Here is a 26,592-nt window from a genome sequence, read left to right as displayed (position 1 = left end):
CTTACAAAGATGGCGCTCAGAGACGTCCAGTGACCTACCCAAGGTCACGGGGTGAGTGCAAGAACCTGGGCCTAACCAGTACTTCTGACTCTCAGCCTAATTCTTGGGGTGCACTCAGGAGTGGGTGGCACAGCCAGGATGGAGTGGGCTCCAGGGTAACAGCAAGGATTGTGGGCATAGGCTCAGTTTTTGCTGTGTGCTGAGTGGAGTTATAAGCTTCCAGCTCTCTCTGGCCAGAATCTTTTTGGTCAGTCTAAGCGGGAGGTCCTGGGCTCCCCCATTCAGGTCAAATCACCCCTCACCCTGGCAATGTTAACTCTGGGGACAGATTTTAGCTGTTTGGTGTTATTAGGGTCAGGTCCACAGAGGAGAGGCAGCCTGTCTCCAACATGCTGTTTCTATATTTACCCTCCCCACTTCTATCTTGGCTTCATTATTAAATCGATAATAATGATGAGCAGGAAGTTGAGTGGGATTTTTCCTGATGTCCTAGAAATGGCAATGAGGGCCCAAAATAGAGGCTAGAGGTGCTAAGTACCCATCCTCTGAAAAGAGCTGCCAATAGGCAGAACCGGGCAGCTGCCTCAGGGCTTCTTCAAAGGCCTGCTACCCCCATCCCAGCCCTTCTTCTTTCTGGGGTATGAAGAAGACTGGGAAAGGGAACGGTGGCAACAGTCACATCCCAGGCATTTCTGTGGCCCCTTCTTTGGAGAATTGCTCAGAGAGGTTAAGGCACTGGCAGGAAGGGAGGCCTGGCATGCAAGTTGCCAGTCACATCTGCCCGGGCAGTAGACTAATTGGTCTGTCCCTCAGACCTCTAGGGAGACCCGTGAGGCACCATGGCCATAAGGAGTCTGACAGTGCCAGTGCAGGGTGTGTCAAGTGTGTGATTTCTGCTCTGTGGGGCCAAGTGAGTGGGTGCTGCGAAGGGCAGCCAGGCTCAGCAAGCCTGCCCTCCAGGGAGGGGTCCTCAGCCTGGGTGACCCAGGGCTGGAGCTGAGGTGGGGTGGGGTCAAGTGTCCTCAGTTGGAAATCCCTACTACATGGTGGGCCGCTCAGGTTCCCTGCAGAACCCACCCACACGGTGCTCTATGAGACAGACAGACAGGGTTCGCAGGTCGGCCGTGCTGACAGCTTCCTGAGCTGGCTGGAGCTCGCCAGAGAAGCTGCCCCACCACAGAGAGTGGGCGGTGCCACCCCCCCCAGAATCAGACCATGTCCACCACCCCAGGCTGGAGCGGGGAGAGGATGAGGAGGGCCTGAGCAGGTATCCATGTCTGGAGCCACAAGCCGGACAGAAGCGAGAAGGCCAGGCCCAGGCCCAGAGAAGATGCCAGACTGGAATAGCCTGGACAGCAAACCTTTCTGGACAGGACCATGAGTAACTGAAGATGACCAGAAAGCTCTGAGGTCTGCTCACAATGCGGCTAAGAGATGGGAGCGATGGGATTTTGACAGAAAGGTGGAAAGCAGTGACTTTTAAATTTGTTTCATTTTCATACTCACTGAATCCAGACTGCCGCTAGGCTAGAAAGAAATAATAACGATAGTAATCTTACTAATAGCTGCCATTTATAGAGAATTTTTTTTCTAAAGATTTTATTTATTTGACAGAGAGCAAGAGAACACAAGGAGAAGGACAGGGAGAAGCAGACTCCCCACTGAGCACGGAGCTCGATGTGGGGCTCAATCCCGGGACCCTGGGATCACGACCTGAGCCAAAGGCAGATGCTCAACTGACTGAGCTACCTAGGCGCCCCTATAAAGGACTTTTCACTATGCAAAGGTCTGAATGCTTTAGATTCACTAATTCATTTAGTCTTTACTATAACTCAAAAGGCTGCTCCCATGCTCTGTTTCATACACAGAGAAGCCAGGCCTCTAGAAGGAACATGATTCAGAGAACTCTGTGGGTGGTGGCCGAGCAGAGGGGTGGGGGGGGCGCCTCTGGGAGCCTGGCCTTGCAAGCCATTGCAAAGCTTCCTTTTCCCAGATTGGGAACCTGGAGGTTTGGGGGGCACCGGGCCAGCTTGGCAAGACATTAAGGGTGCAGAGAGGGCCTGTCTCAGGAAAATGGCCTCATGTCACTCTCCTCAGTCCCAGGGAGGGGCCAGCTGGAGTGAGCAGGTGAGAGAGGAGGAAGCAGCCCAAGGAGAAGGGGTGAAGGCCATGGAGGGAGAGGGTTCTGAGCAAGGCCTGGGGAGGACTTTGGAGGCCCTGGCCCGCAGGCCTCATTTAGCGCGCTTCTGCTCCTGCTGTCTGGATGCCTCCAGCTTGGCTGAGTGTGTGGTTTTCTTAATGAAGTTGCTTTTAATTGAGCTGCAGGGAAATAAGCTCTTTCATGAAGGCCCAACTCACCAGCCATAGTGCTGCGGGAAGAGGCCTGTGGAGCCTCTGAGCTTTGCATTTCCTGGGGATGAAGCAGGTGGGTGTTTGCTCCCCCCTGAGAGTGTGTGGGTGGGGTCTCAACTTTGGAAGGAGAGAAAGACTAGAGGAAAAGGAGGTCACTGTGGAAGTGGCGCTGTGACAGGGAGGGGTGTCGAGCAGTTACATCGATGAAGTGAACACAAAGGATCAGCAGAAATCCTTTCAAGGAAAATTAGAGGCATGACTTATTTTATTTGGTTTTTCCCTGTGGGGACTTTCTACCTGTTTGGGGTTGACCCCTCATCTCCCTGACCCTGCACCGCCTCTCCCTCTCTTGCCATCACTTTCTGACCACCTCTCTGCCTTGGTCTGCTTATTTCCCATTTCTCTTTTACCAGAAAAAAAAAAAATGTTGTTTCTCATTGTCTCCTCCTTTTTGTTGTTACTTCCTTTCCACCAGTTGGGGAGATGTGTACTGATGTATAGAGAGCACAGTAAGACCACAGGGGAGGTTTAGGGGCTCAGGAGGTCCCGGGCCTGTGCACTCCCCCTCAGAACCCTGCAGAGCACATCTGGGTAGAATTAGGTACTTCTCAGAGCTCTCTTTGCTAATAACCCAGGCTCACAGCAATATGGCCGAGACGTGCTTCTTTCACACAGGGAGATGTGGAGGGTATGAGAGGTGTTGCAGGACACACAGCTGGGTGGTGGTGGAGGCAGGATTGGAACTCAAGGCTCCTGATACTTAGCTCAGATCTTGACCCACCACACTGCACCTTCTCCTGAAGCCGGAGATTAGCTGAGGCTGAATCTCAGAGATAGTCTGTGGCTCTGACAATCCTAGATTGACAGCAACCAAAGTGTTCATTTCTTGAGTGCTGATCGTGTGCCAGGCATTGGCTCCACACTTTACGTATATTATACAATTTAATCCCCACTTTGCAGATGATGGAACTGAGGCTCAGAACGAATTTGTCCAAAGTAATTCAGCTATTATGTGGTAATGTAGCTTAGTAGTTGAGATAAGAGCAGGGCCTCTCAGAAGTCAGTTGCCAGGTAAAGAAGTCTAAGCTACCCTGCTGGCGAGACCACGTGGAGAGAGGTCCTGGAGAACCCAAGGCCACAGGGACACCCCAGGTATTCCAGCTGGTTGTGGAAGAACTACCCAGCTGAGCCCAGCCAACCACAGAATCATGGGAAACCCTAGAATGTGGAGAACGGGGTAGTACGTTCCACAGCTCTAGATAACTGTGACACTCCCCCATGCAGTCTCTCTAAGAGTCAGACTTGTGCTGGGGAGGCCTGACATCAGTGGCAGAGCTGGGCTCCATGCTCTGGGCCTTGTCTCTCCTCCACACACCAATGCTTTGCTCCTTCTCCTTCTGTTGTCCCCAAGAACTCCAGAGATACCTTGACTATTGCTCTCAGAGTAGTTCAGAGCATGAGCAGAGTGGGCAGGTCCAGTTTTGTCTTGTCCACAGAGGTCTCCCTACACCTGGCATAGGGCCTGGCACACAGTAGGCCCTCACTCAACAAATGAGCCTCAAAATGGCTGCTTGGGCTGGCGGCGAGTGAGCTTGGGTGGGTCAGTTCATCTCTCCACACCTCAGCTTACTCTTCTGTGAAGTGGACGGTGAGGGTCACAGTACTGCTTCTTGGGGTTATTGTGAGGCTGGCAATGCGCTGGCACAGAACCTGGCCCAGGGTGAGAGTACGACCAACATGGTGGCCTATCATAGTGATTCTTCTTGTATTGTTAGTTCTGGAAGCCAGAGTTCTGGAGGCCTGGCATTCTTGGGGATGGTGCTGCAAACACTACGGGAGGTTTCTGGGAACAAAGGGCCTCTCTCCAGCCTGAGAAGGTACCAGTGTGACTTTCTTTCTGTGGCCACAACAGCTGAAAGTTGTGCCTTCTATTTCTGAGGTGCTCTGAACATTGGTGGCCTAGAGACTGGGCCAAGGGAATCCGTGCAGCATTTAAGATTCTTTACCCTGCCAGCCTTCAAACACTCTAGGGGATTCAGATAGTAGCTAAGCCAAACACTGTCACTCAAGATGTCACCAACCAGCAAACCCCATTCAGGGGCAAATGTTTTCTGAACACCTTCTGGGTTTATTGAGTGCCTCCTTGTGCCAGGTTTTGTACATGGCACTGTGGACAGTACAGGAGGCGGGGGCATTTCTTGGTTCTGCAAGAGACCTGAAATTGCGACCGTGATAGGAACATTGGCAAGTGTTAGGGGCTGGAGGAGGAAAGGAGGACCTCCCTTCAGAATAGGGGTCTCAGGATCCCTGGGAATGAGGAGCCGTGACCTAGTTCGGCAGCCCGAGCCTTGGCCCTGACCTGGCAAGTGCTGACCCGGGTGACAGGGTTCTGCATCCTATCAGCCCCAGAGATCTAGGACCCACGGAAAGGTTTCCTTGAGGAGGTGGAGGATGACCTGGATTATTCGAGCTTCCTCACTGACTAGGTCTGGAAATATCCTAAATCATCAAGGGACAGTCCTCCAGATCTGGAGAGGAAATTGGAATGTGTTGCAAAGCTTTAGAATGCAATGGAAAAGGATTGTCTTGGGAATTTAAAGACCCAAGATTCAAGTTAGGTTCATTCTTTGGTTCATTCTTTCACTTGGCAATATTTCCTGTGCCCTGTGCTGGAGGCTAGGCCACTGATGAACCAGACAGGTGCATTCCTAGCCCCATGGAGCTCAGAGCCCATGACTTCCAGGTACAAGTGAGGTGGGCAGGTGAGGCCAGCCCCTGGCCTCCTCACTCCCAGGCTAATGACTTCTCCCTCCTCTGGGCTCAGAAGACCTGTGGTCCATCTTTGACTGTACTGGGTCCCTCTCCCCCTGGACTGAGCCGCTTGAAGGCAGGTTCACTTTGCAAGTGACCATACGTGCTGGAATCAAATAGACTTGGGTTCAAACCCTGATTGTGGCTACTTATCACCTAGAATGATTCTAACCCAGTGAGTTATAATGCTTGTTTGATGCTCTCAGCCCATCCTGCCATACACTAGGTGCTCACTACATAGCAGCTGCTCTCCTTATTATTCCTACAAGTACTGTTGCTCTTCTGGCCTCACCTCTGGAGTCCGGTCCACATTGCTCCTGGCTTAGAGCCAAATCAAACTGGCTTAGGGTGGGCGCAGTGTGGGGACTACTCTCCTTCCCCCAGGGTAGGGGCCTCTGCTAGCTGCTGGCCTGGTACAATGCCATTCTCTCTCTCTCCCCCCGCCCCCCTTCCTCCTCTAGAGCTGTAGGTTAAACGCAGGGGCTCAGGTTCCAATCTCAGGGAAAGGAGACACCACATCCAGGTTTTGTTTCCACCCATTGTTGTCTGAAGCATTGTCTTTCTTCCAAGGCCACCTCCCCACTACTCAGGTTCCTCAGGCCAGCCTGCAGCAGTCCCTCTCACCCTTGTCTGAGCGGAGAAGGGAGAGACATTTGCTATCTTGTCTTCTATTTCATTTTTCAGCCATGCAACTGTCCTGAAAGGCAGGCAGAGCAAGGAGTTTATCCCCATTTTACAAAAGGGGAATCTGAGGTCCAGAGGTTGAGTGGCCAGTCCAAGGCCATGGAGTTTGTTAACATCTCAGGGAGGACCGTAGACCAGTTCTCAGGACTCTCAGGCCAGTGCTCTTTGTACCTCATTGAGTTGGTTCTGAGGGCCCTGGGCACAGTAAACATGAGAAAAGAGACTTTCTGAAAAGCAAAAGGGCCTTCAGAAGTTTTGCCGGGGCCAATGATATTCTTTTTCCAAGCTTCTTCTGGAACCACAGGTAGATTGTCTCTTTCAGGGACCAGAGAGGAAATTTAGGATTTATCTACTCCAGTCTGGGGAGGCAGGTGAAAGCACAGGTGCAGTTTCAGACTCTCTTTGAGGGCTGAGCAGACCCAGGCCCCTGGGCCCTCCTTGAGCAGGGGGTGGAGGGCTGCCTCCCCTGCTTTGTGGGGGTGCACTGCTGGTCAGTCGTTGCTAGACTGCTGGCTACTCCTCAGAGGGAGGAGTGGTGGCAGGACACATGGAAGACCAACATGGCCTTGAAGGGTGGTGGGGGTCAGGCCCAGGAGCAGCTTCCTACTGCTGCCTCTGGAATGGGTTTATAATCTAATTGAAGCATGGACTTAGAATGCTGGCTTTGCTACTTATGGCCCTTGGGAAGGATACATGCTCTCTGAGCCAGAGCTTCATTATCTGTAGGTTGCCGTGGAGATTGGATGGAAGAGGATTGCTCAGGAAGCAATGCTGCTGCTCAAAGCTGCCGCCATGATTGTCAGATGGGGCTCCCCCACGGAAGTGAGGGGCAAGTCCTCACAGTGTGGGAGGGCCTGAGCTTTGCAAGTCATTTAGCATCCTTGGCCCCCATTCCAGGAAGTGCCAGTCGGTTCCCCACTGCAACCACCAGAAACTTCCCAGGCAGCTCATGAATGGGTAGAACTTTTCCCAGGTGAGGACCACTTCTCCCCATCTTGGGGCAACTCTCCTACTCTGGCCTTGTGCTTTTGCTTACTACTCCCTGGCTTCTGAGCCCCGCCCCCCCAACCATGGAACCAGAGGCTCCTCCATGCCCAAGTTCCTACATGGATCCTCATGCACTGTTGAGCCTGCTTCCCCCTCTGGGGTATCCTAGCCTGGCAGACAGGAGGCACTCAGAACATGGCCCCATGCTTGTTCTTGGGGCCGGCAGGGACTGCCTCTCCACTCGCCCCATGTTGGGCAGCATTGGGAAGAGGAAGGACACGGTGATTAACTTTGAATGTCATGTATACCTGTGGCTCAGGTGTCCCGGGGTGCAGTTAATGGAAAGGGGTGGCAGCACCCTTGGAAGGGGCATCAGGTTGCTCATTGGCTGAGGCCTGGGTGGACAAGTCCCCTGGGAGACTTGAAGAGAAGGAGAGAGTCAGATGCTCTGCCTGGATGATCAGAGGCAGAGGCCCCGGAAAGCAGGACTGTGAGGGAGTGATCCAGTGTCTTCACTCAACCAACCCCTCCTCTCGGGCACTGACTGATGTAAAGGGGAAGGGAGGGAAGCATAGGTTGCATAGTGGGGCAAGCCCAAGGCCAAGATGCCGGCATAGTAGGGAGCCATGGTTCCATCATCCCCATCATCCCTCATTTTGTTCATCATACCTATCATTGGGTTCACTTGACACATGGGTAACAGAGACTGAGAAACAAACCGAAAGTGACACAGCCAGGGGTGGAAGATGTCTAGAACAGAACTGTCCTTGTGGAGGGCACAGCCTGCTAGCAGTGATGGTCAGTAGTTACTTTTGAGTGCAGGAGAGAAGGCCAAGGCCTTGCTTCCCTGTGCCTGCAGCTGTGGGCATATAGCCACAGCAACACTGTGTGGGATGGGCCCAACATGAGGAGGAGACAGGGGTTCTGGGTGGCCCCTCAGCCTGGTGGCTGCTCAGCTAAATACCAGCTTCAAAGGGCACAAATAGTCTTCCATGAGGCCCTTCCAACCAGCTGAGCCAAAGGTGAGAAGCAAAGCCCAAGAAGGAAGGGGTAAGCTATTCTGGGGGTCACAGCAGAGCTTCTGTTTCATGCCAGGATGGTAACTTAGGACTGCTGGTTCTTACCCCAAAGTCAACCCTGGAGAAACTCTAGAAGCAAGAGGGAAATACAGATTCTAGTAAGTAACACACAAACAGACAAACAACTGTGAGAAACAAGAGACCAAAGCCTCTTTGAGCTGATCTGTGTTGGGGAGGATGGAGGCTCCCTGGGGAAGGCTGGGGAGCAGCCAAGATAGGTTTTCATGGACCTCCTCTCAGTGAAACCTCAAAACTAGTTTGTTAAAAATCTAGCCTGCTTGCTGGCCACCATGTTTCTCCTTAAAGGGTTAGAGAGGAGACTTTGCCTGTTTCTGTGGTGACTGGGGCCACCGTGGTGCTTTCAACCGCTAGGGCCTGACACAGCTGGTTTTGATGCTTCCCCAGACTGGTCAGCAGACAGGGTAGCTGATCCCAGGGGCACTTGAACTGGGTAAAGTAAACAAACACTTGGAGAGACATTTCTTCTACAGGCAAGACAACATCTTGAGCAGTATATACCACAAGGGCAGGATCATTAGAACAAATGGACCATAAAGACATATATTAGCAATACAAAACAAAAACAAGGGATACTAAGAAAGAAAGAACAAATTAGTCAATCGGAAGATCATTTTGAAGAACTCAGAAAAAAGCAGGAAAGGACTGATAGGTCCTTTTATAAAAATATAAAAGCAAAGAAATGGCAGTTAGAGATGCAAGTAGCGGCATCTGATAACAGGAGTCGCAGAGAAGTGAACAATATAAAAACTGAATGGAAGGAACCTTTGGGAAAAAATGGAGGTAGAATTTGCTATAATAAATGAAAGATGAAAAGCCTTGGCTTTGAAAAGAGCTCACAAAATAGTGCGAAACGGGAGCAATAAGGAACCCCACAGTCAGACACATTATAATAAAATTTGAGAATATCAAGATAAAGAAATTACACTTTTTTTTCTCCCCCAGGGAAAAAGAAAAGATTCCACTTGAAGGTACAAGAAACAGATGGCCTTCAGACTTCTCAACAGCAATAGGCACTGCTATTCTGAAGTAAAGGAAAGAATTTTGAGCTTCGAATTTTATATCTAGTGAAAGTCTTGTTCAAATTTGAAGAAATAAGAAACTATTCTCAGATTTACAAAGATTTAGAGGGTTGGCTATGCAAAGACCCAAATTGAAATGGCTTTTAGAGAAAGTACTCAAATAAAAAGAAAAACAGTGCCAAGAGATGCTTCAGGAGATAGGAGAAGAAAAGGTGATCAGATATCTTGGTGAAGACTTTTGTTGTCCTCAAAAAAGATAAAGAAGGCTAGGGCAAATAAAAAGAAAAGGAAAACACATATTCATAAGAACCTGGAATGAAAATTGTATAATCTAGACAGTGTGGGCTGAGGTAGGGAAATCAAAGAGGCTTAGGAGAGAGAGTATTACAATATTTGCCATGATGGGGGAATTATAATTACTGATTTATTTTCCAGCTATCAACAGGGACCAAGGAAGGGTGACTACCTTGAAAACATAGAATGTATAACTTTTCACTTAACAAAAGGAAACCCGATCTATTCCATGGAAAGCTGGAAAGGGGAAAAGAAAACAAACAAACAAAAAGGACAGCAAATGGAAAATATAAAATAAGATGGTGGTAGAAATAAAAATAAAAATAGCAATTAGAATAGATGTAAATGGATAAAACTAATCAAAACACAGTCTCCTAGTGGGAAAGAAAATTTAATCTACAAATACATGCCCTAAAAAGACACACTTGAATTTAATAGCACAGAAATACTGAAAATGGAGACATGAAAAAAGATATACCAAGAAAATTAAAGAACTGAAAGAGATAGACCAGGCAAATGAACCAAAATTAGCTGAGATCATAATCTCAACATCTAGCAAAATAGAAAGCAATGCAAAAAAACATCATATCAGACAGAGAAGGATATTAAGTACCAGGAAAAAGAAAAATAGATAAGAAGATATAGCCATCATGAACATATAGAACTTATTAGTAATATAGTTTCAAAACACATCAAGCAACAAATGACAGCTACAGGGAGAAAGATGTAAATCAGAAATTGTAGAAGTAGATTTTATTGCAATAATTTTTGAAACTGAAATCAAGAAGAGAAAAATGAGCAGAAAAGGTGAAGAATTGTGTCTCTGCCTTTCTCTCTCTCTCTCTCATGAATTAATAAATAAAATCTTTAAAAAAGGTTAAGAATTGAATAGTACAACTAAGAAGCCTGAACTTATAAAAGCTTGAAGTTATATTGTATTCTATAGAGAACCCTTTACTGAACACATTCCTTTTAGGCAGGGGGAGTATTTATGACCATGCACAGAGGCCCTAATCAAGGTCCCAATAAATTCTGAAGTATCATTATCATACAGACTGTGCTCTTTGATCATAATGCAAGAAAACTAGAAACGAACAAAATGAGACTCTAACATGTCATATGTATCAAAACTAAGTAACATTATTATATAACTCTTGGGTTTAAAAGAAAATCATAAAGAAATACAAAAAATGTTTAAAGCTGAAGGTAATGAAAATACTACATATAAAATTTTGAAAAAAAAATTTTGTAGGATGTGGCTAATATCGAGCAAAATTTATATCTTTAAACACATTTATCAAGAAATAAAAAAGTTAAAAATAACAGGCTTAGCACTCAATTCAGGAAGTTAGGAAAAGAGCCACAGAGCAAAATAAATAAATAAATAAATAAAATAAACAGGGAGAAGGGAAATAATTAAGAAAAAAGCAGAAATAATGAAATAGTGAACAACAGAAGATATTTTTTTATATTTTATTTATTTATTTATTTATTTATTTATTCATAGAGACGGAGAGAGAGAGGCAGAGACACAGGCAGAGGGAGAAGCAGGCATCACACAGAGAGCCCGACGTGGGACTCAATCCAGGGTCCCCAGGATCACGCCCTGGGCTGTAGGCGGCGCTAAACCGCTGCACCACCAGGGCTGCCCCAACAGAAGAGATTAACGAAGCCAAAAGCTAGTTCTTTACAAAGATTAATAAGATAAACAGATCTTTAGCAAGACCAAGAAAAACAGAAGGATGATAAAAATAAGTGCAGTGTGGAATACAAAAGGGGAAATCAGTATAGGCACAAAAAATATTTTAAAACAATTTAAAAACTTTACAATCAAATAGGTGCTAATAAATTTGAAAACCTAGATGAAATGTTTAAATGTCTAGAAAAATATAGAAATCCAAAACTGGTGCAAGAAGACACAAAGAAATTGAAAAGGGGGTTGAAGAACCCCTTCCCTAAACCATCCAAACTTAGATGCCATTGCATGTGGTTCTTCCAAAATGTCAAGGAAGAGCAAATCTCTATTTTATGCATGGTGTTCCAGAAAATTTTATGCATTATCAAATGATGAAAGCTTTACAAATGTAGCTGCAAAAATGCTGCATAAAAATATTTGCTAGTTGAATCTAACAGTTTATTAAATGAAATACTTTATGGAACATACTAGAAGAGCAAAGTTATGATTGTCTCAATAGATGCAGAAGAAACTTGTAATAAAGTTCAACAATGTTTTATAATGAAAACTCTTAGCAAACTAGTTAGACAAATAGTAAGATCCTATTACAGCAAGTATATATGATAACAAAATTTTAGATGCACTTATTCCTTTTAATACTGGGGACATAGAAAGGATGCCCACCAATCACCATTACTGTCTAACATAGAACTAGGAATCATGGTCAATGCTCCATGGAAAAACAAAGAAATAAGGGGATAGGACTGAAGGGAAGAGATAAAACCTCTTTTTGTAGATGACATGATCACCTATATACAAAACAGAACAAACTATAAATATAAAAACAAGTCAGAGACCTCAGCAAGTTTGCCAGATAAAAGAGGACTTCTAAAGGAAAAAAAAGCATTTCTCTAAGTCAGCAATAGTAAAAAAAAATGTAGCAAAATCAAGACACCATTCATGATAACAATAAAACCAGAAAGAGTCTCGGAAATAATCAAGATTGGGGTGCCTGAGTAGCTCAGTTGGTTAAGCGTCTGACTCAGTTTTGGCTCAGGTTCTGATTTCATGGGTTGTGAGATCGAGCACTGCAATGGGCTCCTTGCTCAGTGGGAGTCTGTTTGCATATCCTCTCTCTGTCCCCCAAGCTGTTTAGGTGCTCTCTCTCTCTCTTTTTCTCTCAAATAAATAAATAAATAAATAAATAAATAAATAAATAGATCTTTTAAAAATAATAAGAGAAAATAATGAAGATCATACGACTTCTATGCAGTAAACTTAAAAATGCCAGTAAAGGGAGGTGGATAATTTGAGTAGATGATTTAATATTATAAAAAATTGACATCTTCCTCAATTGATTTTTAAATCCAATGGAACTTAATCAAAATTTTGGTTGGTTTTTGGAAGGATTTGATAAACTTATTTAAAAATTATCTGGAAGAATAAAGGTCCACAAACAGTTCACCCTTTAAAAAGAAGAGGAAACAGAGGGAACTTGCTTCATCAGATACTAATACATACAAAAATGTCATATTAATGAGTACAGTGTGATAAAGTTCAAGAACAAACAGATTAAAGGGATAGAATAGAAGGCTAAGACATAGACCCTAAATGGAGAGATGATTGATTGCTTATCAAATTGATGTTAGGAAAAGTTGTTTCTTATATGGAGAAAAATAAAACTGTGCCCCCTCTAAAACCACATGCAAGGTAAAAAAAGATACAATTATATAATCAGAAAATGTAGGGCAACATATCTGTAATCTAGAAGAGTGTAAATATATCTTCAGCAAAACTTGAAAACACACCAGGATTAAGGACTTCTAATCAGTGAGGGGACAAAGCTAATAGATGGCGGACTAAGAGAAATTTCAATCTCGAAATTCAACAAGGGGTTGATATCTTGGATGCATAAAGAGCTACTGCAAATCAATAAGAAAAAGACAACTAGCTATACCAACAGGGGGAAAGGGAAAAGAATATGAACAGGCAATTTACGAAAAAGGAAACTTTAAATATACTATTTAAAAAAAACGAGGCACACTGTTAGACTGGTGAAGATCAGAGAGCTGAATACCACTAGATGTAGATGAGGATTGGGAATCAGGGGTCCTCTCACATTGCTGGTAGAAGTGTAGACCTTGGCCGTGCTGAGTAAGCATACCCTGTGAGCTAGCAATTTCAGATCCTGGTGTGTACTCTAGAGAAATGTTCACAGAAGTCCAAAGAGGACATGCATAAGAATATTCATTGCCTTCTGATTACCTCGCATGTGGTTTCAGAGGCAAGTTGGAAGTTACTCTCTGGAGGAATTATTAGGTAAAGGATCCGCAGGATGACCAATTTATCCCAATTTGACCAGGATTTTTCCCATTTTATCCCTTACAGTCTGTGTGCCAGGATCCCCCTTGGTCCCAGACAAACCAGGGTGGCCAAACACCCTCATGTGTGTTGGATGTGCCCACAGTGTTCTGTACGGCAGGGAGAAGCAGCAGATTAGCGTAGCAACGTGGATGGAACTGAAAAATCTTGCTCGGTGAAGTAAAATATGTAACACAAAAAATAAAAAAATAAAAAAATAAAATAAAATAAAATATGTAACACAATGCCATTTAACTAAAACATGAGTTATATCTTCACAAGATAGCCACACAAATTTTGTGAGGACATACAGGAAACCAGAGGTTCCACATTAAACACATCAGAGTGGTTGTAGACGAAAGGAAGGAATGTGGATAAAGGAGAATGACACATACATGACACACAAAACATACATCAGAACAAGAGTAGGGTAGTAGGAACAATGAGATAATGTGCCATAAACAGGGGCACTCAACCCTCTGAGCCCAAGGTTCAAAAGAAAAATAGCTTTTTTGGGAGATGCAGTGGGAAAAGTACCTCAACAGCTCTTAGAGACACAAGAGTGCCATCCATACGAGACTGGCTTTGTCGGAAGCCCAGGTAGGGTTAGCCTGAGCCCTCCGTGTGCCCAGGGAAGTGGGGAGGGAAGCCCCTCTTCTGTGCTGCTGGGCCCTCACCTCAGCTGGGGGCTTGCTACTATTTTATTTTATCTTTTTAAAAGATAATAATTGATTAATTAATTAATTTTGCGCACAAGCAGGGGGAGCAGGAGTGGGAGCAGAAGAGGAAGAAGCAAACGCCGTGCTGAGCAGGGAGCGTGATGTGGGGTTTGATCCCATAACCCCTGGGATCATGACCTGAACTTAAGGCAGAAACTTAACCGACTGAGTCACCCAGGCGCACCTGGGGGCTCACTTTTAGGCCTATAACACCTGCGGGCCCTTTCTCTGGAGAACAAAAATCCCCCCGAGGGCAGCAGGCTGTGGGCTGGGCCTGGGTCACTCCGCACCCAGCTCTCCTGGGCAAAGGGAGAGGTGGGGAGGCATTTGGGGCCAGCGTGCCCCTATGGCTGGGGCTTGAGCTCCCCGCAGGGCATCCTACCTCGTCGAAGTCCGCCACATCCTCGCAGTTCTCCAGCACCCGGGAGTAGAAGGCTTGCCCTGGGTGGGGAAAAAGGACAAGAAGCCTGGGGTCAGACCTCCACCTGGCACTCGCCACCACAGCATTTGGATCCACATAGCACTTGTTATCAACTGGGGGCCCCATGTCATGTGCAGTGCTCCCCCAAGATGAGGCAAGTTCCCATATTGTCTCATCTGACCCCCTTGGGAGCCCTGCGACACATGCAGGTCAAAGGCCGCTAGCTCCACTTCACAAATGGGACATTGACATAAAAAGGGACAGGCTGGTCAGAGGTATAGGCGTGAGAGGGGAGCCCTGGACTCTTTGATCCACCTTGCTGCTCTCCCGGTGGCTTTCCTGGCCTTGTTTGCTGTCTCTTCGGCTCTGCTGGCTTTCCCTGGCCTGCAGCTGCCCCGAGCAGAAGCCTGGTCCGAGGGCAGCGGGCGCCCTGCCAGCTGGCAGCGCCCCCTCTGTGCCTGTGTCTGCAGCCAGGCCCAGGAGCTCCTGCCCAAGCCAGGCCCCGGGACAACCAGGCACACCCCAGACCCTCCTCCCCTGGAAGCCAAGGGACTTTACTACTCCTACTCTCTCATTCATTTTTCTGGCACCCTTGGAGAGGAAAGCCTGAAGTGGCTTCTCCCACAAGCCAGCCCCTCCTTTTAACACTGGCGTGGGTACTATCGAATGTGATACGGACACGTTTTCCCAGCCCCCACCATCCCACATCCATACACCACCTACCAGGACAGAAGCCAAGCTGCCCGCTCTTCTATCCCATCCTGGGAGAACCAGGTTGCTGGAAGAACCAGGTTGGGGGGGGGGTGTGGACATGGGGTGAGCAGTGTGTGGGACACCCAGGCCAGTTTAGTTTACTTGGGGAAACATTCACTGGAGTCTACAAGGTACCAGGCTACCTCCTGGAGACTCAGGATAAAGGGATGGATAAAGCGCACAGTATCCTTGCCCACAAGGAGCTGATGGTCTAGTATGAGCTGGAACAGGTTGTCGGATCAATACTATATAATCCATACTCCAAGATACAGTGTTATGTGAGACAGAGAAGTGGTACAGAGAAGGAAAGATAAATATTGTTTCAAAGGGGATGTTTTGTCTTTTTGGTGTGTGGGGGGTGGAAGCATGTGGGAAGGACTTGTAATTCCTATGAGGAGAACCCCAGAGGTAGGTGGCATTAAGAAGAAATTATTATTTAGGATTAATTTATTGGCATGTTTCAGTTGTTCACCAAAGGGGAAAAAAAAGCTGCATGCATAACAGGATCCTGTATACAACTCCCCCCGCCCCCAACACCCAAACCAAATTCTTGTATCTGTGAATAGACAATGATCTCAAACCATTAGAAATGGTTACTTCTGGCTAGGGAGAGTAAGAAGAGATTGAAAGCAGGATACTTTGACCTTCTACTGTATATGCTGAAGTTTGAAGTTTTTTCCGTGACCATGCTGTACTACTGTCATTGAGAGAAAAATGCTTTGAAATCCCCACTGACTTAAAGCAATGGTCCATGTCATTGAAGGACCATCTCAAGGCGGAGTTTAGCTCCATTCTGAGGCTTAGTTTGGTTTGTCACTGATGGATAAGATAGGGACCCAGGAGAGGATTTTGGCAGAGAGGGCAAGGGAGGGGAGTGCACGCTGCCCCAGTATGGCCAGCCAGTGCCAGGCCAGGGAAGGCTGGAGTGAGCCCCCTCTGATCCTGCACTGCCATGGGGCTCTATGCCCTGGGAGCCACTTCCACCCCCTGGCCTTGGTTCTCTCGTTAGCATAATAAGAGGGCTGGTACAGAGATCTCCAGGGCCTGCCTATCTTTAGAACTCAGGAGCAAGCATGTAGCTACCCCCTGACAAGGGGGAGGCCAGGGGTTCGAGGTCAGAGGTAAGTAGAGATCCGTGTGCGTGTATGTATGTGTGTGTGGAGGATGGGTGTGTTGGGAAGGGGTTGCATCTCAGATAATGAGGAAGAAGCTATGAAGCAGAAGACATATACACATAAAACAGATGTGAAGGAGACAGATGGGAAACAAAGACTCTTTAGCACTAGCCAGGGACAAAACAAAACAAAAAAGCATGATAGAAAAATCTCACCAACCAACCCCAGGGCAGCCAGGGGAGGATAGGGAAGCATGAGAGATGGTGCCCTAGTTTCTTCTGATTTTCCCCACAGGTAACACACAATATAAACTGGGGACCACGTGAGCCTATGTGTGCGCTGGGTCTTCCCCAAGGACCTGCCGCTCTGAATAATCAAAGACCTCTTAATCCTCAAAGATCACAATGAGCTGTGTTCAAGGTTTCCTGAATATGCTGTGTTCAAGGGTTTCCTGGAGTGAAAACCAAGCAGGGCAGCCCGGGCGGAGGCAGGGAGGGACTCCAGCATAGCGCACAAAGCCTCAGAGCCTCAAACCCATCCCTGCTTATTTATTTCTTACAGCCTTGTTACAGAGAACATAGAATACAGTGAAATTAGCCACTGCAGAATTTATACACCAGGGCTCTGTTCCGAAATGCAGTAAAACCTCATTGCCTCAGGCTCTGGGGATTTAAATGTGGTGAATATTGTCAAACAGGATGAGCTCAATTTTACCTCTAGATGTTTAGAGAAAAAAAAAAAAAAAGATTTGCTAAACCAAATCAAATCAGTTGTACAGAAACAGAATGTCCTTAAGCATTTTTGAAAAGCTGGTTTTTAGGTGAGTTTGTGCAAACAGTGGCAGGGATCATTCTGGTGGTCCTTTGTATTCATTAGGACAGAGCCAGGGGACTTCTGTAATCCCTTCCAAGTTATCAATGGGTATTCCTAACCCTGTCTTCCTTTCAAGTTCATTTCCACTTGCCATCTTCTCCACTTAACACCAGTCGTGTTGACATTTCAGTTCCATTATTAATGGCTTTCAGACAAAACCATTTAAAATCTCAGTATCCAATCACCTTTCTTGCCACGGAGAAGATTGAGAAAGAGGTCCGAAAGAAAGAAAAATAGCCCATTCCTTGCATCAGGGAGGCTTTGTGGACAGAGTGAGCAGGAGATCAGATGAGGAAGATTGAATGGCACCCCCTTCCTTCAGAGGCAGCTGCTGGTGGGACAGCAGAGCTGTTGGGTTTGGAATAAACTCCTTGAGTCAATAAATGAAGTTTGGAGAGTTGACTCAGCTCATGAGCGTAAGAAGTGCCATGACATTGGACACACCAGATGAAGGGACTCAAGAGTCCAAAGCTACCTAGAAGTATCTGGTATGTCATTTACCATTTACCATATCCCTCCTATAGTTACCCTTCTAGAAGAAGGTCAGCTCAATTCTTGTCTCATTTGCAGGATGGAGCACTAGCCTTTCATGTGACATGACTTAAGGGTACAACATGTGATGTCTGCACCAAACAGCTCCCTCTTCCAGACAGTTGACCTTGTTAGAACCAGACCTTGAGAAAAGGCAGGTATGTAGGGCCTGGGTTGTTAGCTGGTGTGCATTCGTTCCCTCCCACGTGCAAGGGGGTCTTCTGCTCCTGCTGTTTCAGCGTGGCCATTTGGCTCTGGAGGAGAGGATGGGGGTTATACAAAAATATTTTGTATTGGGACACTGATGGAAGAAGCTTATTACAATCCAGAAGGGGGATGGATAGATAGGTCAGACATGTAAAAGCTCCTACACAAAGGCAAAATTGGATCATTGGCATGCAACAAAGTGTGATAACATGAGCACTTAGGGAAAGGAGAAATGACCTCATCTTAGCAGATCAAGGAAGACATGGTAGAGGCAGGGGCATTGGCCCTGGGAAGATAGGAGAGAGAAGGACATCCATTAGAGGCTCACAGTGTGAGCAAATGTTTGTGAGAACAGAGAACGGAGCCTTGAAAGAGCAGGATACAGGACAGGAGAATTCTGATGGTCAAGGGGAAAATGAAAAAGGTTGACCCTTAGGGAGCAGTCCACTGAAGGAAGATCTGGGAGGGGGGTCCTGGAGTCCTGGGTTCCTGAGAGAACACAAGGTGGGGGTGGAGGGCCATCTAAAGGTGAAGGAGAATGTCCTGAGAACAAGCTTCAGGAACATCACGCCCTGTACTCATGCCTGGAGCTGGCTATGCTACCCCTCAGAGCCTCAGAGCCATCATCTGTAAACTGGAGGCAATTGTCCTGGACCAACCTATACCCTGGAACTGGAAACTGACACTGAGTGAAGTGTCAAGTCCCTTACAGGCACAGGAGGTCACAGGAGAGTGATAGGCTCTTGGACCAGACTAAGTTCAAACCCCAGCTCAACCCCTTGCTAGCCATGTGTCCTTGGAGAAGTTAACCTCTCTTTGTCAGTTTCCTCATCCATAAAATGAAGCAAATGGTAGTGCTTGTACACCTGGGACTTAGTTCATCACCCAATAAAAAAAAAAAGGCCATTATTCCATTAAAGGGTACTGTTTTTGCTTTTGACATTTAAGTTACATCTTAAATATAAAAATGATCTTCTCTACTGTGAATCCCATTTTGTTAGCTTATTTTTAGTAGTATATAATCAGAAACTATTTTCTTCCTCATCTACATATTCTTCAAGTTTTAGGTATTTTAGGTGTGATCAGCTCTTTTTTTTTTAACAAGGTAAAATTTACATGCACAGATCTTAAGCACACAACTAAACGTGTTTCAATAACTGAATATACCTATGTAATAATCATATAATCGGGATTTAGAACATCTCCGTTTTCTCAAGATGGTCTCTTGCCCCCCTCTTTCCATTCAGCCTCTACCCCCTATAAGTAATCACTGCTGATTTCTATTACCAAAGGTTAGTTTTGCCTGTTTTAAACTTTATATAAGTGGTGTTATATAGAATGTATTTCTTTGTTTCTGGCTTCTTTTGGTCAATATAATATTTATATTATATTATCCATGTTGAATATAACAGTAATTCATTTATTTTTATTGTTGAGTAATATTCTGTGTATAAATATTTTTTGTTTCAAGATTAAGTATGATATTAGCCAGATGTTTTTTGTACTTGCCCTTTATCAGATTGAGGAAGATCCCCTCTCTTCCCTGTTGGCTGAACATTCTTCTCATGAATAGGTATTGGATTTTGTCAAAAGCATTTCTTACCTGTCGGAGGTTTTTTCTCTTATATTGTGTTAATATGGTGAAATTCTTTGATTAGTTTTCTAATTTTAAACTAACCTTGCATTCCTGGGATAAAATTCACTTGTTATGGTGCGTTATCCCTGTCATGGATTGCAACTCAATTGACTAATATTTTATTGAGGATTTTTATGTCTTTTTTCATGAGGGATATTAGGCTCTAGTATTCTTTTTGTATAAGATCTTTATCAGGGTTTGGTATTATAAAATGAGTTATGGAGTGTTCCTTCTTTTCTATTTTCTGAAAGTTTGTGTAAAATTAGTATTATTTCTTTCTTAAACATTTTCTAGAATTCACCCGTGAAGCAATAGAGGTCTAAAGTTTTATTGATGAAAGCAGTTTTCTCATTATCATTATCAACATCATTTTTATATCTAATTTCATGTCTTTATTAGATCTTGGACTCTTATCATTTTCAATTTCTTTTTGTGTCAGTTTAGTAAAGTGTTTTTCAAGGGACTTGTCCATTTCATCTGAGTTGTAGAACCTTACTGAGATACAGTTTCATGGTATTTTATTTTCTTTTTGATGAAATGATATCCCTTTTTTCATTCTGATATTGGTAATTTGCATTTTCTTGCTTTTTTTCTTGGTCATTCTTGCTACAATTTACCTATATTATTAATTTTTTTCAAAGAATCACCTTTCAGTTTTGTTGGCTTTCTCATTTCCTTTTTTATTCTCTTGGTTCTAATATTTTTTGGTTGTATTTACTTACATTTTCTTTATTGAAATGTAATTTGCAAACCATATAATTTACCCACTTAAAGTCTTCAATTCAGTGATTTTGGTACATTTAAAAAGTTGTTCAACCTTTACCACTATCTAATTCCAGAATATTGTATCATCCCAAAAGGAAGCCCACACTCACTAGCGGTCATTCCCCATTGCCCCAGTCCCAGGCAACAACTAGTCTACTTTCTATCTCTATGGTTTGTCTATTTGAGGCATGTCATATAAATGGATCCATATGATACGTGGCCTTTTATGTCTGGCTTATTTCAATTAGCATGATGCTTTTAAGATTTAGGCTTAATTAATCTTCTTTTAGTAGCTTCTTAAGACAGAAACCTAGATCACTGATTTTAGACTTTTTTTCTTTCTGCGGTAGACATTTAAAACTATACATGCTGACATGTATTTTCATTATCATTCAGCAGGAATGTTTTATAAATTCTCTTTTGTTTAATTCTTCGACCATAGGTTATTTAAGAAGGTATTGTTTAATTTTTAAATATTTGGAGCTTTTAAAGATCTCTTAATGTTACTACTTTCAAAGAGAATTCTAGAGCAGTCAGAGAACATCCTTTGCAGGATGTCAGTCATTTGAAGTATACTGAGACTTCTTTAATCACCCAGTGTATGGTCTACCTTGATGAATATTCCATGTGCATTTGAGAAGAATGTTTATCTTTCAGTTTGGGGTGAAATGTCCTAGAAATGCCAATTAGGTCAAGGCGGTTGATGGTGTTGTCAAATGTTCTATATTCCTAATGATTCTTGTGTCTAGTTGTTTGTAATTATCTCCTGTAATAACACTTTCTCCCAAAGATGTTCCTTAAATAATGTGCTCTCTGAAAATCACCAGCGACTCAGAGAGCTAGATTTGGGTTATGCAGAGTCCCTGGGCCACTCAGAGGGGAAGGCTGCCCTTTCTCTTTCCCCTATTGCTCCATCTACTTCAAACCTTTTATTTTCCACAAATCTCATTCAAATATAATTTCGACCTTCATTCATTTATCTCTCCTTTGCCTAACCTGTGAACACCCAGGTATACACAGTAGAAACTCAGACTTATGCAGAGAGGCAGGGGACAGGGCAGGGATTATAAACCACATCTCTTGCCTCAGCTTACACCTCCACTTTCTTCTAGGTGCTCACTCAAACTCTTACTTTGCCACGGAACTAACTGATGGCCCCCGTTCCTATTTTTCAGACCAGGCATTGAAGCAGAGAGAGTGTGATATTTCCTCTCAAGCCTAGGACAGTGCCAGCCACACTCAGCTACTGGCAGGTCTCAAGCTCCCCCATTACTGTGCCAGATTAGAGGAACTTGTGGTTCTGGTGATCCACAAAATACCTGCTCTATGCCAGCCACTGGACATATAATAAGACATGGCAGGAAAGTGACTTTTTACATTCGTAAATGGGGTAAAAATATTGTTAACACTATCATCCCGGGGGCAGCCTGGGTGGCTCAGCAGTTTAGCACCACCTTCAGCCCAGAGCCTGATTCTGGAGATCCGGGATCGAGTCCCACGTCGGGCTCCCTGCATGCTTCTTCCTCTGCCTGCGTCTCTGCCTCTCTCTCTCCCTCTCTCTCTCTCATTAATGAATAAATAAAATCTTAAAAAAAAAAAAAAAAACTATCATCCCGATTGTATCTTAAACCTTGGAATTGGGGGGGGGGGGTAGCCAGTGAGCAGAAACTAACTTTCAACTAAGCCAATGAGCCCTTCTGCTTTGAGAAAAAAAAATAAAGTAGAAAGAAAAGACTGTTGAGCCACTATCTTGAGGGTGGATCAGTCCAGGCAGGAAGTACACAAGGGCTGAAGGTAAAAATGATCACATGATATTCTCTGTCCCAGGAGATACTTCTGGAACCATCAATGCAAGGAGCAACCGCTGCCTGATGCTGCCAGGATGGCCCCTGCCACTAACTGCAACTGTTCCTGCTATACCTGTGGGCCCCGCTCCTTCAGTGATCGCCTCTACTTCAGGGCTGCTCTGTGCCAGGCACCGTGTTGGCCCTGCTGCCTGTCCTGGGGGAGCCCATCTTTGTGACTTCGGTGTTTTCACCCCGTCATCTCATGGCTGTATTTGAGATGTCAACAGGAATCCCAAGGAATGTCAAGTAAGTCTCTGCCCACTCCCCAAATCCCTGAATCATGGGGTCCCTGAGAGTCATAACCTGCTCTACTCCTGTCTCTCCGGAAGTCTGCAGCGGGAGCAGCCCTGGGATAAAGAGCATAATCCTTATATTTACATAGTACTTTACAATTTGCAAAGCCTTTCATGTAATCATCCTTTTCACTTGACCCTAAACCAGCCCTATGAGGACTCAGACATATCTCACCTTCTCCTAGATCTACTCTTACCCCCTGGATTCTCAAATCACTGGGTGCCAGCACCTTCCTGGGCACTCACTGTACCAAGCCAGATCTCTGGCATTCTGGAGAACATTTTCACTAGAATGACTGACAGGCAAGCCTGTCCTTGCATGCTCCCCTTCTCTGTCAGTGGCCTCACCACCATTCCTGGTACCCAAGTAAGAAATTCTGCCCTCTTGCTCCCTACCCACTCCAGGGCTCACTAACTCCTCTCTGAACCAATGTCATTCCTTCTCTCCTAACCCACAGCCTCTCCATTAAGGCACAGCCTTCTACCTGTACCACTGCCCCAGCTTCCTCCCTGGGCTTCTGGCCTGGGGTCCTGATATCTAGAATGTCCTTTCCAAAACCAGGTGACTCTGTCCTATTCTCCTTCTAAAAGCATCATTGACTCCTATTCACTAACAAAATGAAGTTCAAAGCCTCTGTGTTTGGTCCCAGCCTCCCTTCCATGCCATTCCCACTCTTCCCTCAGTAAGCACTCCCAGTTCCCTAAACCCTTGATGTGACTCCACACCATCACATCTGTACTGATATTAGCTCTTCTGCCTGGAATGGGGCCTTTTGTAGGTTTTGTTCCAGCTTAAGTATCAGCCCATCCTCTGTAACCCCTCAATAAAATCTCCTCCCCGGGCCCTGTGCACATTCCAGCTTCATCTTGTTGGCTCCAAGGCAGCTGACTTTGGGCGGCACCAGTACCCCTGGTTTGCTCCCATCTCCCTTTCCATGTGCTCTTCTGCCATCTTTTCCTAATGAATCCTGACTCGCCCTCTCAGGGCAGCTTCCGGACCCCCCTCCTCCCCAGCTGAGTGGGCTTCCTTGGCCTCATGCTGCCTTGCACCTGCACCTCCCTTTTCAAAATACTCATCATGCTGCTCATGATGACTTGTGCAATGACTCTCTTCCCCTTGAGGGCAAGGACCATGTCTTTTAAATTTATTGTTGTCACCCCAATGCCTAAAATCACACGTGGCACATAGCTAGCCCTCACTGAATATTATTATCTGGATGAATGAAAGAATGAATGAATGATGGGATCCCTGGGTGGCTCAGTGGTTTAACGCCTGCCTTTGGCCCAGGGCGCGATCCTGGAGCCCCGGGATTGAGTCCCACGTCGGGCTCCCAGCATGGAGCCTGCCTCTCCCTCTGCCTGTGTCTCTGCCTCTCTCTCTCTCTCTCTATGTCTATCATAAATAAATAAAATCTTAAAAAAAAAAAGAATCAGTGAATGAATGACAAAATACTTAATTTACGAAGCACATGAAAATGTAGCTTTTAATGAACTGGAAAAAACTTATGACGTTGATGAGACAATTAGAAATTTGATCATTTACTGAATATTTGGTAATATTAAGGAATTATTTTTTTAGGAGTGATGTATGTGGGCTCAAAAAAATGGAGTCTTTGTCTTTTATAGCTATGTACTGAATATTTTCAGATGAAATGGTATGGCTTTTTGGGCTTTGTTTCCAAATAATTTGGTGTATGGGAGTAGGAGAGGAGCAAATGGGACAGGACTGGCCAGGAGTTGATGGTTGTTAAGAATGCATGAGGAAAGCTTGGTAGCCAAGGCACTACTTATTTTCCCAACCCTTGTATGTATTTGAGACTTTCCATTATAAAAAGTTAATAACAAAAAAGAGATCAGACCCAGCCATGGGCGTAGGTGGGAGGGCTGTAGCTTTTATGTTATGAGTAAAGGTGGGTAAGATAACCAAGGAAGGCATTGCAATTTAGGGAAATCATTTGCAAGTCTATGCTTGAGCACATTTCCAGCAGCATTTTTGCTGAGGGCCTTTGTAGCAGAAGATAATTTTATGGTCATTTCCATAACATGAAAACACACTCATCAAAGCAGGAGAGGCCTGGGGAACTTTCAGCGTGCTCTGCATGTTCCCCAAGGCCTGTGTTGGGTTGTTCTGGGCGGGAGAGGGGGACATTTGCCACCTGGGATTTTAGACAGAGAAGATCTGTGCCCACCCCCGCCCCCAGCTGGCGAGGGACCTGTGAGTGCTGGGTACAGGGGAGGATGTGGGAGGCACAGGGAAAGCACAGAGCTGAGTCCACAGCCAGTGTGCGTTGCAGAGGCTGGCCTACGGGTCCCCTCCATTTGTCCCCTTCCGTGGGGGCAATGCCCACCCCCTTGCAGGGAGCAACACCTAACCCATGTCCCCTCGGAGAGGAGGTATGGGCTGGGCCAGAGTGCACGTACAGGCCCAGGCATCCTGGGAGCATCGCAAGACTGGGGGCACTGGGGTACTCTGCCTCCTTCACCAGAGATGGCAGAGAAGTCTCCAGATAGAAGTCCTATTTATCAAGAGGGAGAGCTCCTCCATTTTAATGGGGAAAAGTAATCTAATTTGGAATCTGAGTGGTCCCCACAGCCACGAGTGGGAGCATCTTGTCCCCTGTGCCCAGGCTGGGGCCTCATCCCCTCCCAGCATACAGTCTCTCGCCTGGCCCCATGGATCCTGGCTCATCTCCTTCCCTGCCCACTCCCCAGTAGCCTCTGTTCCACCCAAACCTGTGGCTTCCTTCTTCTGGCCTCCGGTCCCCCCCGCCCCCCGCCATTTGCCTCACCTCCCACAACAACCCCCCCCTCTGCATCTCCACATGTGCAAGAAGTAAGCTGCCATCCCCTAAACAGGCCTCACCCGTAGGTACACCTGGGCCCTCTTGAGTTGGATGACATTTCCCCATTATGTCTGCACACATCTCTGCTCCCCTATCTCATTATGAGACCCTGGTTTGCCTATTAAGCCACACTCTGTACCATGTGTTGTACACAGCAGCTGTGCTCAGAAAGAGCATGTTCTATGAAGGGCTTGGGCCACATATGGCCCCTCTTACTTCTGACCTGTGGGCTGGAGCTGGACTCCCTAGCGTTTGCTAAAAGGTGAGGTCAGCCTCCCTCTGGGGCCCCAGAAGACCCCCTGGGCCAGGAGGTCGATGGAGGGTTCTTGTCGTCATTTCTGAGGCCTCTTCCAGTCCCAGATCCCCTCAGATAGAGAACTGGGATGGGGTTAGGAGGCTCACATTTGGGGACGCTGAGCCAAAGAATGGCAGTGCCACAGTGGAAGATTTAAAACCCACTAATGAGTAAATACCTCAATACCTGTGTCATATTCATTTTGATGACAGGGCTTGGGGCTCAGCATGAGGCTAGGTGAGGATAGCTAAAGTGGGACCCCTGTTTTGAAGGTGCTCAGACATGAGTGCAACATACAGAACTGGGGCAATTTCTAAAATACCAAGTGCCTAGCAGAGCTGTGGCAGGAGTGTGCACAGGGTACTGCAAGGGAGGGGGAAGGCTTCACAGAGGAGGTGACATGAGGAGCTGGGCCTTGAAACATGCACAGAATTGATGGCAGTTCTCAAGTTGGAGGGTGGGGATTGTTCCAGGCAAAAAAAATAAATGCCTTAGGGGCTGGAGATATATAGGGCTTGTATCTGGGGAATGGCTGGAAATTCAGTGTTATGGGAATGCCATGGGGTGGGCTGGGGAAAGGAGGAAGGAGAAGTCTCTGGGCCAAGGGAGAAGCCTTGAAAAAGCAGGTCTTTATCTCCGGTTCAATCACCAGGCCAGGTGAGTTACTCAGAGATCAGACCCAGCCTCCAGACATCGCCCACCTCTCACATCCCAATCCTGCAGCCCGGTATCTTGGCAGGAAAGCTCAGGGTTGGGGAGTATGGAAGATCACGGGGCTGGCCCCAGACAGCCTGTGGCTACTTCCCTGACCGTCCAGGTTCTTCCCAGGTTCCAGTGGGCTGAGCACCAGATAGAGGTTGGGCTAGAGGAACTTACAGGCTCTCCCACCCTGGTTCTCATGATGCTGAGAACTATTTTAGCAGGTTGAAGAAGGACAAGTGCTAGGGGAATACTGCTTCTCTTTGAGTAGTGACCTGCCATTGAGATGGCTCCTTTCCAGACAGCCCACTC

The 26,592-nt window shown here is 45.9% G+C and overlaps 1 protein-coding gene across 4 annotated transcripts in view; it reads right to left on the bottom strand.

The window, feature by feature from the left end:
• Window positions 1–26,592, bottom strand: part of OTOF (otoferlin) — a 95,850-nt gene that overhangs the window by 65,968 nt on the left and 3,290 nt on the right. For all 4 annotated transcript variants that reach the window (XM_041755249.1, XM_041755247.1, XM_041755250.1 and 1 more), the window contains exon 2: window positions 14,385–14,443. In XM_041755249.1, the coding sequence (XP_041611183.1) occupies window positions 14,385–14,443 (59 nt within the window). The remainder of the gene's footprint in view (window positions 1–14,384; window positions 14,444–26,592) is intronic.

This window comes from Vulpes lagopus, chromosome 5, assembly GCF_018345385.1.
Source record: "Vulpes lagopus strain Blue_001 chromosome 5, ASM1834538v1, whole genome shotgun sequence".
Taxonomy (NCBI): domain Eukaryota; kingdom Metazoa; phylum Chordata; class Mammalia; order Carnivora; family Canidae; genus Vulpes; species Vulpes lagopus.
This window is presented reverse-complemented; position numbering and strand designations above follow the sequence as displayed.